Raw genomic sequence first — 17,198 nt, forward strand, 5'->3', positions numbered from 1 at the left:
AATATCTCATTTACATAAGTATTCACACATCTGAGTCAATGCTTCACAGAAGCAGTTTTTCTGGGTAAGTCTCTAAGAGCTTTCCCCACCTGGATTGTGCAACATTTGCCCATTATTCTTTAAAAAATTCTTCAATCTCTGTCAAACTCTGTTTTTAAGTTGCTAATGGTGAAATCCCTAAACGGTTTGCTTCCTCTCCGGCAATTGAGTTAGCAATGACGCCTGTATCTGTGTAGTGACTGGGTGTATTGATCATCCGAAGTGTCATTTTTAATTTAACCATGCACAAAGTTCTATTCAGTGCCTGCTTTTTTATTTTTAACCCATCTACCAATAGGTGACCTTCTTTGCGAGACATTGGATAATTTCCCTCATCTTTGTGGCTGAAATGCACTGCTCGATTGAGGGACCTTCCAGATAATTGTATGTGTGGGTTACAGAGATGAGGTAATCATTCAAAAATAATGTGAAACTATTATTTCACACAGAGTGCATGGAACTTACATGACTTGAGTAAGCATTTGCTTAACCTGAATTTATTTAGGCTTGCCATGAAAAAGGGGATGAATACTTATTGATTCAAGACATTTCAGCTTTTCATTTGAAATTAATTTGAAAAACAAAAAGAAGAAAAACATAATTCCTCTGACATTATGGGGTATTGTGTGTAGGGCCAGTGCAAAAAAAAAATCTGGCTATAAACACAACATTTTTAGTTTTTTGCAAACCTTTGCCTGCTCATAGTTGGTTAAAATCACAATGCACACCAGATTATTTCAAAAGTATTTCTGATATCATCTGGCGTGCATCTTTTTTTACTATAAAACATCGAAACACGCCGTTTTCACAAAAATTGTGAAATTATGAATTTAAGTTATAGGGTGTTTGCCTGGTTTACTCTGAATGTTGCAGTTTTCAGCTAACTAAATGACAATACATTTCAACAATAAACATTTAAAAACATCAGGCTTACTTGAGTGCACATGATTTATTCTCCAAATGAATCTAGCAACATTTTGAGCCAGGGTTACAACAGCAGCTTCCCCATAATTAAAATGTTAATAAGCACAGACTCCATTTTTGATCCATTGACAAAGGGTCCCTGACGAGTGTGACAAATGTGAGTGCAGGTACCATATGAGATTGTAGATGATAGCTGATCAGAAGCAGCCGAATGGATTGTACAACAGCCTGCAAAACTGTGTCAAACTCTTTGCAAGTTAAACCATGAAAGTATGTATAACGTAGCCTCGGCTTCCGGATGCTGTAACTGTTTCAAAGTAGTGCATGGAAGTTAAACTGCAACTGATTCAGAATCTATACTTTTGTGTGTTTAGTGAGAATAAACAGCAGACACTGCATAGCCTCTTAATACTGTATTTATTTTAGTTTTAATTACAGTAATCATGTAGACACCATGCTCCTGCTGATGATCAAACACAAGAGGCATCCTAGCCTGTCAAATCAACAGTCAATCCTTCAAAATAATCAAAATGCACAAAGCGAATATACACCAGATTCTTTTAGACCAGGGATCTCCAACCCTTGTTCTGGGTGGGTCCCTGTGTTTGCTTCTTGTAGTTCCGTCTTTAATTGGTGAACTGTACATAAAATGGACTAAATGACAACATCACTCCAGGGACAATCAGGCCCTGGTTAGAGCACTCCTATTCAGGAATTGATCCATTACTGAAATAGTTGGATCACGTCACCCATGTGATAGGTCAAATATCAATTCATGTGGATTTGCAGAGGTTCTCGAATACGTGAAATTATAATTTATTTTTCAACTGGAAGCAAGGATGATTTAGTACCAATGTGTTGAGTTTGCCCCTCCTTTCTCTTTCCATCCCAAATGAACTACTTACCTTGGCATACATTAACCTCTACCTGATGTACATTCACATCTTCCCTTAACCCTGAACTGTTAAGAATGCAAATATCTCAGATAATCCAACTACTTTAATCCCAAACCCACATCTCTTATCTATAGCCTAATTTCACGATTAGCATTGGAAATGTAAATTTTAAAAATCCATGCAGCTAAAGATCACCATCAGAGGCAAGAAAATCATGATCAAGTGGTTATTTAAACAGAGGGGGATTCTTTTTTTTAAGTCCCCAAATGCCAGCTATATCTGCCCCTTAGCAATAGCTTGAATTTAAAACATACAGTATGGGTTATTTGAGAACTTAATCGAGCTGCAATTCTTTAGCTTATAGAGACATTTAAAAAAATAAAAAAATAAAATCCAACTGGTCTGTTTTACAGCACACTGCAGTATCAATGTGTTACTGGGTACTGAGACATCAAAACCTTTTCGGACTTTGCACCATAGATTACCCTGAAGATGGGTATCAGCAGCCCATCTGAGCAGTGGAGTTGAACGTGAGCGAACGGTGGGGTGGGACATGAACAAGAGATGTGGCCACTAGTGGGCGGGGCCATGATTTGAGTTTGACAGCACACAGCTGAGTCCATGGTTGGATCATTCTCCCATGCTTAGAGTAGGCAACACTAGTCTTGGCAAGCTTAGCTCCAGACAGACATTAAAACCCATGTGATCCAACTAATATTAGCTTGCCCCCTGCACAATTTAAGGGAACTAATTTGAAGCAGGAACAACTGTGATCCGCTAATTCGAACAACTTAGTTCCTGACTGGGTTGAGAACTGGAGTTCCCCAGCAGCCTTGATATATACAATTTACAGGCACACATACATACACGAACCACACACACAATCTACATCTATAGCTTAGCCCAACAGCAGCGCCATGACTCCATGTGGCTTAGTGTCCATGTTCATGGTTAGTGCACTCGTTGTCCATTGATAACAACGTCATCAAACTCTTCCTACAGGAGGAAAACAGAACAGCAGTGTTAATCTTCATGATGGAGTCATAAACCCAATAATAACACTTACAGCCATGATAGACAATGTGTGATCAAACATGTACAATGCTAACTGTAACTGCCCCAGACCACCCTCACATTTTCGCTCTCCCTCTCCTCTGCTTCCTCATCCTCTTCATCCCGGACCTGTGTGTCAGAGGCCCCTCTAGCCTTGAGCAGGGCCTGTACCTCCTTGTTGGGCCTGTGCAGGGCGCAGTAGAGGGCCGTGTAGCCTGCATAGGAGGGCTGGTCTACATTGGCCCCCCCCTGCAGCAGTAGCTGCACCAGCCTGGGGCTCTGGGACTCCACGGCCCAGTGTAAAGGGGAGCGGCCTGAGCCCAGGTCCTGGGGGGGGCAGGAGGGGAGAGAGGCATCATCATAACCTTTAAGTGTAATTATCTTGCTCATTAGGTAAGGGGACCTTTAATAATGAGTTTGATTAATGAAGTACTGAGGCATGTTGGAACCCAGCGGGCATAGAGGACCCACCCTGTCTTCATCAGTCTGATACAGTAACTAATGTGGGCTACTCACCCTCTGGTTAACATTGGCTCCTGCATCAATCAGCATGCTGATTATGTCCTCTTTGCCCCTCTGTACTGCCAAATGCAGTGCACTCACCCCTGAAAGAGAAGAGAGAGAGCAGAAGGGAAGTTGACATTACAAATAGAGAAACAAAAGGTAAGCAGGGATGCAGAGTTTCTAACGTTAAAATAACTGGCTCCATGTCCTCGGGGTGATCCGTGTACCCGAGTAGTTGGTGACATGCAGGTAGTCAGTACTCTGGCAGTTGGAGGTGATCTCTCGTACACAGTCCTGCCTCAGCTCCCTGACAGCCAAGTGCAGCGGTGTGTTCCCTCCCCTCTCCTGGAGCTCAGCGCTTGCAGCACCCCACAGCAGCCCTCGCACAAACTGAGACTGGTCCACTATGACAGCCAGGTGAAGGGCAGTCTGACAGAGGAAGAAAAGTGGACAAAGAAAGGAGGAGAGGGACAAGAAAATGGAAGGTGACGTGTTCCCAACAATGCAGTAATCAATATCAGTAGTAAAAATTTTTTTAAAAATACTATAAAATAAAGTAGAACAAGAACATACAAGAAACATAAATAAGAACATTAATATGGAGTTGGTCGCCCCTTTTCTGCTAAAAACAACATCCACTCTTCTGGGAAGGCTTTCCACTAGATGTTGGAACATTGCTGTGGGCACTGATGCTGGGCGATTAGGCCCGACTCGCGTTCCAATTCATCCCAAAGGTGTTCAATGGGGTTGAGGTCAGGGCTCTGTGCAGGCCAGTCAAAGTTCTTCCACACCAATCTCAACAAACCATTTCTGTATTGACCTCGCTTTCTGCATGGGGGCATTGTCATGCTGAAACAGGAAAGGTCCTTCCCCAAATGTTGCCAAAGTTGGAAGCACAGAATCGTCTAGAATGTCAATGTTTGCTGTAGCATTAAGATTTCCCTTCACTAGAACAAAGTGACCTAGCCCGAACCATGAAAAAACAGCCCCAGACCATTATTCCTCCTCCAAACTTTACAGTTGGCACTATGTATTGGGGCAGGTAGTGTTCTCCTGGCATCCGCCAAACCCAGATTCATACATCAGACTATCAGATGGTGAAGTGTGATTCATCAGTGCAGAGAACACGTTTCCACTGCTCCAGAGTCCAATAGCAGCGAGCTTTACACCACTCCAGCCGACGCTTGGCATTGCACATGGTGATCTTAGACTTGTGTGCAGCTGCTCGGCCATGGAAACCCATTTCATGAAGATCCCAACAAACAATTATTGTGCTGACGTTGCTTCCAGAGGCAGTTTGGAACACAGTAGTGAGTTTTGAAACCGAGGACAGAATTTTTACGCACTATAGCACTCGGCGGTCCCGTTTTGTGAGCTTGTGTGGCCTACCACTTCGTGGCTGAGCCGTTGTTGCTCCTAGAGGTTTGCACTTCACAACAACAGCACTTACAGTTGATCAGGGCAGTTCTAGCAGGGCAGAAACTTGACAAATTGACTTGTTGGAAAGGTGGCATCCTATGACAGTGCCACGTTGAAAGTAACTGAACTCTTCAGTAAGGTCAATGTTTGTCTACGGAGATTGCATGGCTGTGTTCTCTATTTTATACACCTGTCAGCAATGGGTGTGGTTGAAATAGCCAAATCCATATATTTGAAGGGGTGTCCACATACTTTTGTATATACAGGGTCAGTACCAATACCATATTTACAATGTGCAGGAATACTGGCGTGGTAGGGCTAGATATGGAGAGGACACAAGAGGTTGGTGGCACCTTAATTGGGGAGGATGGGCTCATGGTAATGGCTGGAGAGGAATTAGTGGAATGGTATCAAATACATCAAACACATGGTTTCAGCATTTATTATGAACCGTCCTCCCGTCAGCAGCCTCCGCTGGTATAGGGGTAAGGTGACTTGGCGTCAGGATATAAGATCAACAGAGTAGCAGCAGAGTATGATGATTGTATGTGAGTGTGTGCGCATGTGTGTATAGTGTGTGTGTGTAGAGTGTTGTGTGTGAACAAATTAAGTGTGTGCCAACGAGTGTGTGTTGGCGTGTCAGTGTGAGGATCAATGCAGATAGTCCGTATAGCCATTTTGTTAGCTATTTAGCAGTAATAAATCCCCCATTGTGAAATCCCCATATGCTGGCGTGGCAGATCTAGGCTCAGTAGAGCAGTGTAACCCTTAGCCATTAGCAATGCTGGTGTATTTATTCAATCACTTTTCACAGCATCCTTTTTGATTTAAACAAAAACTTTCCATATGCGTTTGCCCATGGAAGAAATGTTCAGAAATGTACTTTTTGGACCTGATTGCCGAAGTATTCAGGAGATAGAGGTGCTCAAAGTTTAGCATACCCCACCATACCATGAAACATCCATGTCTTCATCACTGGAAAAGATAAACAGTTGAGATTGATATCTAAATGCTTACAAACAGGGTTGTAAAATGTTTTGTAATAATAAAGTAACCTTTAACATCAATTGTCCAAAAATTTGCAAACTGATTTTTTTCATATGTTTTAGCTTACTTAGACCCTGGTTTACATCATCTGAGGTTGTGTTGTAACCGCCATCAGTTGAGACAGAACATACTTTTGAATACAGGGTGGGTGCAATAATGTACTTTTCAAACATATAATGTGCTTTTGAAGTATTCAGACCCCTTGACAAAGCAAAAACTGTTTTGAAATTTATAAAGAAAAAAAAAGAAAAGAAATACCTTATTTACATATGCATTCAGACCCATTGATATGAAACTCGATATTGAGCTCAGATGTATCCTGTTTCCATTGATTTTCCATGAGATTTTTCTACAACTTGGAGTCCACCTGTGGTAAATTCACTTGATTGGACATGTTTTGGAAAGGCACACACCAGTCTATATAAGGTCCCACAGTTGACAGTGCATGTCAGACCAAGCCATGAGGTCGAAGGAATTGTCCTTACAGATCCGAGAGTGGATTGTGTCGAGTCACAGATCTGGGGAAGGGTACCAAAACATTTCTGCAGCATTGAAGGTCTCCAAGAACACAGTGGCCTCCATCATTCTTAAAATGGAAGAAGTTTGGAACCACCAAAACTCTTCCGAGAGCTGGCCGCCCAGCCAATCTGAGCAATCGGGGGAGAAGGGCCTTGGTCAGGGAGGTGACCAAAAAGCCAATAGTCACTCTGACAGAGCTCTAGAGTTCTCTGTGGAGATGGGAGAACCTTCCAGAAGGACAACCATCTCTGCAGCACTCCACCAGTCAGGCCTTTAAAGTAGTGGCCAGACGGAAGCCACTCCTCAGTAAAAAAAAAAGGCACATGACAGCTCGCTTGGAGTGGCCGAAAGGCACCTAAAGGACTGATGAAACCAAAATTGAACTATTTGACCTGAATGCCAAGCATCACACCTGGAGGAAACTTGGCACCATTCCTACAGTGAAGCATGGTGGTGGCAGCATCATGCTGTGGGGATGTTTTTCAGTGTCAGGGACTGGGAGACTAGTCAGGGTCGAGGCAAAGAAGTACAGAGAGATCCTTGATAAAAACCTGCTCCAGAGTGCTCAAGACCTCAGACTGGGGTGAAAGTTCACCTTCCAAAAGGACAACAACCCTAAGCACACAGCCAAGACAACACAGGAGTGGCTTCGAGACAAGTCTCAATGTCCTTGAGCCCGATCGAACAACTCTGGAGAGACCTGAAAAATAGATGTGCAGCAACGCTCCCCATCCAACCTGACAGAGCTTGAGAGGATCTGCAAAGAAGAGAAGAATGGGAGAAACCCCCCAAATACAGATGTGCCAATTTTGTCGTGTCATACCCAATAAAACTCTAGGCTGTAATCACTGCCGAAGGTGCTTGGGAGACTAGTCAGGGTCGGTGCTTCAACAAAGTACTGAGTAAAGAGTCTTAACACTTATGTAACTGAGTTTTTTAATTTTTTTATACATTTGCTCAAATTTAGAAAAATGTTTTTGCTCGTCATTATGGTATATTGTGTGTAGATTGAAGTCGGGAAAAAAACGATTAATCAATTTTAGAATAAGGCTGTAATGTAACAAAATGTGGGAAAAGTCCAGGGGTCTGAATCCTATCTGAATGCACTGTGTGTGTGCGCGTATACACACACTACCTGTCGAAAGTTTTAGAACACCTACTCATTCAAGGGTTTTTCTTTATTTTTACATTTTAGAATAATAGTGAAGACAAAACTATACAATAACATATGGAATCATGAAGTAACAAAGTGTTAAACCAATCAAAATATATATTGGAGATTCTTCAAAGTAGCCACCTTTTGCCTTGATGACAGCTTTGCACACTCTTGGCATTCTCTCAACCAGCTTCCCCTGGAATGCTTTTCCAACAGTCTTGAAGGAGTTCCCACATACGCTGAGCACTTGTTGGATGCATTTCCTTCAATTTGCGCTCCGACTCATCCCAAACCATCTCAACTTGGTTGAGGTTGGGGGATTGTGGAGGCCAGGTCATCTGATGCAGCACTCCATCCCTCTCCTTCTTTGGAGGAGAGGGATGGAGAGGGATGGAGGTGTGTTGAGTCATTGTCCTGTTGAAAAACAAATGATAGTGGGACTAAGCGCAAACCAGATGGGATGGCGTATCGCTGCAGAATGCTGTGGTAGCCGTGCTGGTTAAGTGTGCCTTGAATTCAAAATAAATCACTGACCGTGTCACCAGCAAAGCACCCCAACACCATAACACCACCTCCTCCATGCTTCACGGTGGGAAATACACATGCAGAGATCATCCATTCACCCACACAGCGTCTCACAAAGACACAGCTGTTGGAAGCAAAAATCTCCCATTTGGACTCCAGACCAAAGGACAAATTTCCACCGATCTAATGTCCATTGCTGGTGTTTCTTGGCCCAAGCAAGTCTCTTCTTCTCATTGGTGTCTTTTTAGTTGTGGTTTCGTCACAGCAATTCAACCACGAAGGCCTGATTCACACAGGCTCCTCTGAACAGTTGATGTTGAGACGTGTATGTTACTTGAACTCTGTGAAGCATTTATTTGGACTGCAATTTCTGAGGCTGGTAACTTTAATGAACTTATCCTCTGCAGCAGAGGTAACTCTGGGTCTTCCATTCCTGTGGCGGTCCTCATGAGAGCCAGTTTCTTGATGGTTTTTGTGACTGCACTTGAAGAAACTTTAAAGTTTGTTGAAATGTGTATTGACTGACCTTCATGTCTTAAAGTAATGGACTGTCTTTCCTCTTTGCTTATTTGAGTTGTTCTTGCTATAATACGAACTTGTTTTTTTACCAAATAGGGCTATCTTCTGTATGCCCCCCCACCACCACGTCACAACAACTGATTGAATCCAAGGCATTAAGAAAATAAATTCCACAAATTAACAAGGCACACCTGTTAATTGAAATGCATTCCAGGTGACTACCTCATGAAGCTGGTTGAGAGAATGCCAACAGTGTGCAAAGCTATCATCAAAGCAAATGGTGGCTACTTGAAGAATCCCAAATATAAAATATATTTAAAATTGTTTAACACTGTTGTCGTTATTTGGCTATTTGAAGAATCTCAAATATATTTTGATTTGTTTAATACTTCATTGGTTACAACATGATTCCATACGTGTTATTTCATCGTTTTGATGTCTTCACTATTGTTCTACAATGTATTAAATAGTAAAAATAAAAACCCTTAAGTAGGTGTTCCAAAACTTTTGACCAGTAGTGTGTGTATATTATTTTGTAAGAGATTGTTTTTTAAATAATTTGACAACCCTGTTTGTAAGCTTTTAAATTATATGAATCTCAACTGTTTATCCATTACAGTGGTGAAGACATGGATGTTTCATGGTATGGTGGGGTATGCAAAAATGGGTCAACTTTAAACACCTTTGTCTCTTGAATGTTTTGACATTCAGGTCCAAAAAGTCAGTGTTCTGAGCACATCTACAATGGGCAAATATGTATAGAAGGTTTTGTTCAAATCAAAAGGAGTGCTGTCAAGTGATTGAATTCAAATAGATTTAACCTACAGCGTTGCTCCCTATTGTATTGAGTTGCACAATAACAGTCTTTGGGAAGCCAGAAGTTCAATAAAATTCCATTTCAACTTACTGTGCTAGTGGGCAGGTCATTAAAAGGGGGGGAATTTGTTAAAACATCTGAAAGGAACATATTACTTAACAGACTTTCCAAATGTGGGTCTGTTGTAGACCCACTTCCTCTCTGCTTACATCATGTCAAAATAAATCCCCCACAAGGTATTCATTGATCGTGGACTTCAGGAAACAGCAGAGGGAGCATCCCCCTATCCACGTCGACAGGACAGCAGTGGAGAAGGTGGAAAGTTAAGTTCCTCTGCGTATAAGTCACAGACAAACGGAAATGGTCCACGCACAGACAGTGTGGTGAGGAAGGCCTCTTCAACCTCAGGAGGCTGAAGAAATTTGGCTTGTCACCTAAGACCCTTTCAAACTTTTACAGATGCACAATTGAGAGCATTCTGTCGGCTGTATCACCGCCTGGTACGGCAACTGCACTGCCTACAACCACAGGGCTCTCCAGAGTGTGGTGCGGTCTGCAAAACGCAACACAATGGGCAAACTACCTGCCCTCCAGGACACACACAGCACCTGATGTCACAGGAAGGCAAAAAAAAGATGATCAAGGACAACAACCACCCGAGCCACTGCCTGTTCACCCCGCTACCATCCAGAAGGCGAGGTCAGTATAGGTGCATCAAAGCTGGGACCGAGAGACTGAAAAATAGCTTCTCTCTCAAGGCCATCAGACTTAAACAGCCATCACTAACACAGAGGCTGCTGCCTACATGCAGACAGCTGCTACCTACATGCAGACATTAAATCATTGGCCACTTTCATAAATGGATCACTAGTCACTTTAATAATGATGTTTACATATCTTGCATTACTCATCCCATATGTATATACTGTATTTTATACCATCTTGCCTATGCCTGCTAAGTCATTGCTCATCCATATATTTATATATTCTTAATCCATCACTTTACTTAGATGTGTGTATTAGGTAGTTGTTGTAGATATTGCTGCACTGTCAGAACTAGAAGCACAAGCATTTCGCTACACTCGCATTAACATCTGCTTACCATGTGTATGTGACCAATACAATTTTATTAGATTTTTTTCTCCACATATGGCATACTGGCAGGACTTGTATTTTGACATGAGGTTAGCAGAGAAGAAGTGGGTCTACAACAGACCTACATTTGTAAAGTCTTTAATAATACGTTTCTTTAGATATTTTGTCACAAATTTCCCTGTAAATACTCCAGTGTTGCAAATGCAGCTATGTGTCCTTGTGCTTACCTGTCCCAAGTGGTTCTGGATGTCCAGGTAAGGCACCCAGCTCCTGTCCAGCGCTATCACCCCCAGAAGGTACTGTACGAAGGCCCAGTGCTCGTGGATAAGAGCCAAGTGAAGAGCCCTATGAGCAAAGGAGGTGTTTGAGAGAAGTACAAATAGCCAACAAACTGCTGTTCACCATGTGAATAGTAAGGAGAGGCTTCTCACGTGTCTCCATCCTCAGACACAAAGTTCAGTGTGTTGAATATCTCTCTTCTCCGTCTTTCCTCCTCTGGGATCAGTGATGCTTGCCTCCCACTGTCATCCACTGTGTCACTGATAACTGGTTCATTCAGGTGCATGGTCCCCAGACCCTGTGATATACTCCCCATAGTCTCATCTGTAATTGAGTCCCCTATAGCCGAGTCCAACCTCTCTTCACCCCCCGGTGAACTACAGTCCATGGGGCGCTTGTCAGTGTCATCCAGTGATGGGTAGGAGGTCGTGTACGGAGGGGACCCGGGCACCCATGTTTGGGATACCTCGTTGCTGAAGGGGTCATCCAGACTCAGCGCTGCTCCACTCAGACAATCTAGCCCACTGTCGCACCAATCTTCCGGTGTAGAAGTACACAGAGCGTCGTGTTTTTCAAGCCCGAAGTGAAGTTCAGGCCGTGTAGGCGGCTTTCCCGAATCGCACCTGGGCTGAATACCAGCCATTACGAATACCGTTGCTAGCTAACTAGCTATGCACTTAAAAAAAAAAGATTCCTCTGCAATAATGGCAATAACAGCTGGTTAAAATTGGTGTATATTTACTTTTAGTAGCTAGCCTGATAGCAAACTGTCTAAAGAAAAGTAACAAGCTAACGTTAGCTGTGCTGTCCAGCTGGCAGTTTGACAGTAGCAGTTGGCTAGCTTGCAAGCTAAAGTGCTAGGACCAGGCTAAGAAAACAGCGCAGGGCGCTGCACCTAAACTCTAACTGATAAAGTTAATATTTTAAAAGGTTATTTAAGGAGTAAAATAAATGTTACCGTCTTAAGCTGTTTCAAGTCAAGGCGTCTTGCTAAAATAGTTGTCCTGGGGAATTCCCAAGCCACTCCAGTCTAATGTTAGAAGGATCAAAATACAGTGAAAGTAGGTTCTGCGCGCATGCGTGTAATTGCATATCCGATTGGTCCTTTAATACTGTACTACCACAGACAAAAAGGGAAACCTGGTTAGTTACCAGCAGAGCTCTAAATACTGTACATGGCCTTTTCATATGTACAGTGAGATAGTCAGATAATACATTATTCATTTCATTTTTGGCTTTATTCATCTCAATAAATATATTACTTTACAGACAATTGCTGGGTTTGCTCTGAAAGCCTGCTTTAAATTGCATGTGTGTGTCTTCTTATGCGGATAATAGTCCAAATGATCTTAATACTTGATACCACCATCAATTCATTTTATTGTATTAACTGTTATAATCACTGAATGAACAAAGATCTGGTGTAAAAAAACAACAACACTAAAACTCAGATGGATTTTAGAAGGATATCATATCCATATCCACAGGATGGCGCCAGAGGTGTACACGAAAACCACGTTTAAATTCCTCTTTTTACAGTTTTTTTGGATTGCTTAAACACTAAAATTAAAAGTAGTACACTATTAGCAGAACCTTACACTCAAGAAGTAAAACATCGGCCCATATTTGCACAACTATAAGCACATTGTCAACCTCACACTTGTTGCAAAACTCTACACACAGTGATTTTCAAAACACTAAACACACTTAACATACATTACACACAAAAATCTATCATGAAGTCACGTCCTTGCAATACCAAAGCACTGACTGTCAGATTACCACACCCTCCAACCTATTGGTTCAACACAGTCATCAGGTGTGCAAACACTCGTTTGCTTAATTGTAGACACACCAATCAGGTGTATAAGCACTATAAAAAGCAGCAGGTGAGTTCATCGGTCTTCAAACACAATGGAAAGAGTCAGAGAAAGAGTAAGACGAGGACAAGGAGGAGGGACGACGAGGAGACTGAGGAGGACGACGAGGAAGACGAGGAGGAGGAGGAAGGGGAGGAAGAGGAAGATAAGAAGGTGCTCAAAAGAGGACCGAATGTGACAAATGAGATCCGCGCAACATTGGTTGACCACATTGTCAACCACGGCCTGACGCTGAGGGAGGCTGGACTGCGAGTACAGCCAAATCTAAGCCGATATACAGTGGCAAGTGTGATGAGAACATTTAGACTGGAAAATAGGTATTGTAAAAATATCATCATATCAAAAACATCTGCACGGTTTCAGTAACTGCTTACAGTACTGTATTCTATGCACTATCAGCACTTCTGTTACCTTTTCCTGTGAAATTACTGTACTATTGTATACTGAGTTTTTCTCTACACAGGATTGAGGGTCAGGGACGACAAGGGGGAGATAGTAAACATGGTTTTGGCCAACAATGCTATAACACTCAAGCAGCTCCAAGCTAACATTGTCAATAACCATGCCATTTTCAACGATATCCATCAGGTCTCAACATCAACACTGGCACGCATCCTAAAAAAAAAACATATTCAAATGAAGCAAATTTATCGAGTGCCTTTCGAGCGCAATTCTGAAGGGTGAAACGACTGCGGCATGATTATGCAGAGGTATGTATTCACTTTAGCAGTGTGATCTTGCAAACTGTCTCATAATCTTTTACTGTACTGTAATATGTATACTAGATCTACACTGAACTACACAATTTTGCCTGACACTGTTTTTCAGAGAGTTTTACGAATGGATGGAGAGGAGATTCAGCATGAGTTCATTTACGTAGATGAGGCTGGGTTCAACCTGACGAGAACACGAAGGAGGGGAAGAAACATCATTGGCCACAGGGCTATAGTCAATGTCCCAGGGCAACGTGGGGATAATATAACACTGTGCAGCCATTACACAGAATGGGGTCCTCCAAAGCCATGCCCATATGGGCCCTTACAACACAGCACTCATACTTACATTCTTGGACCAATTGCACAACATAACAGCAGCAAATCAAATCGATCATATGCAATACATTGTTGTCTGGGACAATGTGTCTTTCCACCGCTCTGCTCTGGTTCAGAACTGGTTTCAGCAACATCCACATTTCACCGTCCTATATCTTCCACCATACTCTCCATTCCTCAACCCTATAGAAGAGTTTTTCTCGGTATGGCGGTGGAAGGTATATGATCTCCGTCTCCAGGCTGAGGTACCCCTCATCCAAGCCATGGAGGAGGCCTGTGACCAGATGGAGGTAGCAGCAATGCAAGGATGGATTCGTCATTCAAGACGTTTCTTTCCAAGGTGTCTTGCTAATGACAACATTGCCCGCGATGTTGATGAAATTCTCTGGCCAGATCCAGCTAGGCGAAGAGACAATGTCTAGTTATTTATTTATTTATTTTTTAAACTTACAATACGTAAAGTGACGTTTGGTTACAGTATTATGAATCTCCATGTCAACATTTTGGGCGTGTTGAGAAACAAATGAGTTTCTTCAGTCTGCAACATTGGTCTTGTGTAGTGTTTGGTGAATTTACATTATATTTGTACTTTGTTGATAGTAGCCTACTCTAATCATAGGGAAGTAGAAGTGCTAAAAGTGTTTTAGGTTTATCACAGCAGAGTGTAACTCGTGCAAACAGAGTATAGTAATGTGAAACGTGTGTGTTTCATATGGTAACAAAGTGTGGTTTTTAAAAAGAAGTGTATAGTTTTTACAAGAGTGTTTAATTTTGCAAAGGATCTGTAGTGTTTTGCTAATTGGGTGTGTGGTTGTGCTAATTGTGTGTAGTGTTTTGAAAACACGGGCCCTGTTTTGAAAATCGTGCTTAAGCAATCAAAAAAAACTGTAATCTTTAAGCAGATCATTTCTCAGGATTCATTACTAACTGCAACTAATTTGTTGAATGCAATAACGGTATGAAATATTCAATTTTAGAAAAAGGCCTAAAGGAAAATAAGGAAATTCAGCAAAGAAAGATGCTTTACAAGACATGATTATGGTATTTCATGGTTCATTTTGTCTGAAAAGGTGTTCAAAGAAACTTAAGGAATAACTGCGTGTCAGAGAATGCAGAGGATTGTATGAAGGTGAGTAGGGTGTGTGTGTGTGTGTGTGTGTGTGTGTGTGTATTTGTGTGTATATGAATGAATGAGAGAGACACTCAAATCATAACACCTTAATGAATTCTCACCTCCAGCATCACCATCCAACAGAGGTGAAAGAAGTGATAGAGAGAAAAATGACATGGTCTGACGGACATTGTGTCAGTCTGAAGAAGAAAGAGGACCAACCACTGCCATAACCTGGACCATGCAGGTCCTTCTGTGCTGCTCCGTCTGCTGCCTGTGCTAGTGGTACTGCTAGCAGTAGCACAGGGCTGGTGGGTGGCAGCAACCTGCTGTCAGGGAAAATTAGGAAATAAGATTAGCCCGCATCTAATTTATGCAGCCAGCTTCCATCCATGTACTGATTTGGAAGGTGAATGTATGGGGCAGAGGAGGCTGGTGGGAAGAGCTATTGGAGGAAGGGCTCATTGTAATGGCTGGAATGGAATCAATGTAATGGAGTCAAACATGTCGTTTCCATATGTTTGATACTTTCCCTTTATTCCAATTCAGCCATTACAATGAGTCTGTCCTCCTATAGCTCCTCCCACCAGCCTCCTCTGGTGTGGGGGGATGGTTTTAGTGATTGGAGGGAAAGGGTTTAGAAAAAATGGCAAAGTAAATGAATTTCAACCAGCTAGTGGCCCATGGAAAGGCGTGTGTACTGGGTAGAGATGCTGGAGGTAGCAGGGTTTAGTTCAGCACAGCACAGCAGCATGTGGCCGTGCCAAAGATGAACTGCTGCTGCAGATTAACATATGGATAATTAGCATGGGAGCTGAGCTCAGCCTGGTCATCCTGCTCTGTATGTGAGGGGAGAGGAGGCGCTTCCCATGGGAAGCCCATGATTTGGTGCTGATGGGGGAGGGAGAGATCACCGATCAACACTACAGCAGCTCTCTGAAAAGTGCTGGCCTGTGCACTTCTGTGGACATTCTTCAGTGCTGGCAGCAGCACAAGAATCCCCCCCACCCCACCCCACCCGCCCACCCAATCCCCTCCCCACCCATCCATCATACCTCGACCACCTTTTCCCCAGATCACTGTGGTGATCTCATTTACAGTCAGTGGAAGATCATACAGGAGAGAGATAGAGAGGTTAAAGGAGAAGTTGACTTTATTTGAACCAAATCTATTTGCGATGTAAATGTAAGTTATATTCCATTTTGTGCAACTCGAGCGATACTTCTCTGTGTAGCCCACAATACTTTTCCAGCACAAAATGGAATATAACGTTGCTGATAAAGTTAGCATTACACAAGTTCATGTGTACAACATTTCATAAAGACCTGCACCACTATACTGAGAGCGTTGTCATTTCTTAAAATGATGTATGTTGGTGTTTTTGGAGCCTTTGTTTGTGTTTTTCTGTGCCCCTTCAACTGCTGAACAAGCATGAAGTATATTGCTGATGAGGTACGTTTCTCAAAAACAAGTGTCTGGGCACTTCTATAAACAGGCCATTTATATCGATAATAGACATTTTGTTCAAATAAAGTTAACTTCTCCTTTAAGTAAGCACTTACTATTTTAACAGCAGTACTAACAGACGACTGAGTTCTACAGGCGTGCTCATCTGCTCTAACCCAATATGATGTGTGTGTGCGTGCGTGCTTGTGAGGTTTTGTTTGACCTCTCCTCTGAAACTGAATGTGATGAAGGATATACATGTATGTGCTCCTACTGTAACTGACTCTACACTGCTCAGGCCTTCTATGTTTTGATTCATTTAGGCACTAGCAGACTTGAAATTAACTCTCCAGATGTGCCTTAAATCAAGCATGGAGGACAGGAGACAGACGGGTATTTTGGGAATCAAGACTACTTGCGAAAACAAATTTTTCAAGGTGAGAACTTTGAGACTATTTGTGTTGGCCCGAAGTGCTCCCTTATTGAATATCACCAAGTATATATGTGTGTATGAACGACACTACTGTAGAGTGTATTATCTGTAAGAGTCACAGTAGAAACGATCAGTGGTGGAAAAAATACTCAATTGTCATACTTGAGTAAAGGTAACTATACCTTAATAGAAAATGGCTCAAGTAAAAGTCACCCAGTAAAATACTATTTGAGTAAAAGTCTAAGTATTTGGATTTAAATGTACTTAAGTATCAAAAGTAAATTGAACTGCTAAAATGTACTTAAGTATCAAAAGTAAAAGCATAAACCATTTCAAATTCCGTATATTAAGCAAACAAGAAGGCACAATTTGTATTGAATTTTTATTGACGGTTAGCCAGGTGCACACTCCAACACCATTTACAAACGAAGCATGTGTGTTTAGTGAGTCCGCCAGATCAGAGGCAGTAGGGATGACCAGGGAT

At 42.2% G+C, this 17,198-nt stretch overlaps 1 protein-coding gene across 1 annotated transcript; it reads right to left on the bottom strand.

The window, feature by feature from the left end:
* Positions 1-1,363: 1,363 nt before the first annotated feature.
* On the bottom strand, positions 1,364-11,859 carry LOC115105681 (NF-kappa-B inhibitor alpha-like). The gene is made up of 6 exons (XM_029627969.2): positions 10,945-11,859; positions 10,741-10,858; positions 3,644-3,845; positions 3,429-3,517; positions 2,994-3,239; positions 1,364-2,855 (listed from the first exon to the last, which is right to left on the bottom strand). The coding sequence occupies exons 1-6, from the start codon at positions 11,433-11,435 to the stop codon at positions 2,811-2,813; spliced, it is 1,191 nt and encodes a 396-aa protein (XP_029483829.1). The 5' UTR covers positions 11,436-11,859; the 3' UTR covers positions 1,364-2,810.
* Positions 11,860-17,198: the final 5,339 nt, after the last annotated feature.

This window comes from Oncorhynchus nerka, linkage group LG22, assembly GCF_034236695.1.
Source record: "Oncorhynchus nerka isolate Pitt River linkage group LG22, Oner_Uvic_2.0, whole genome shotgun sequence".
NCBI lineage: Eukaryota > Metazoa > Chordata > Actinopteri > Salmoniformes > Salmonidae > Oncorhynchus > Oncorhynchus nerka.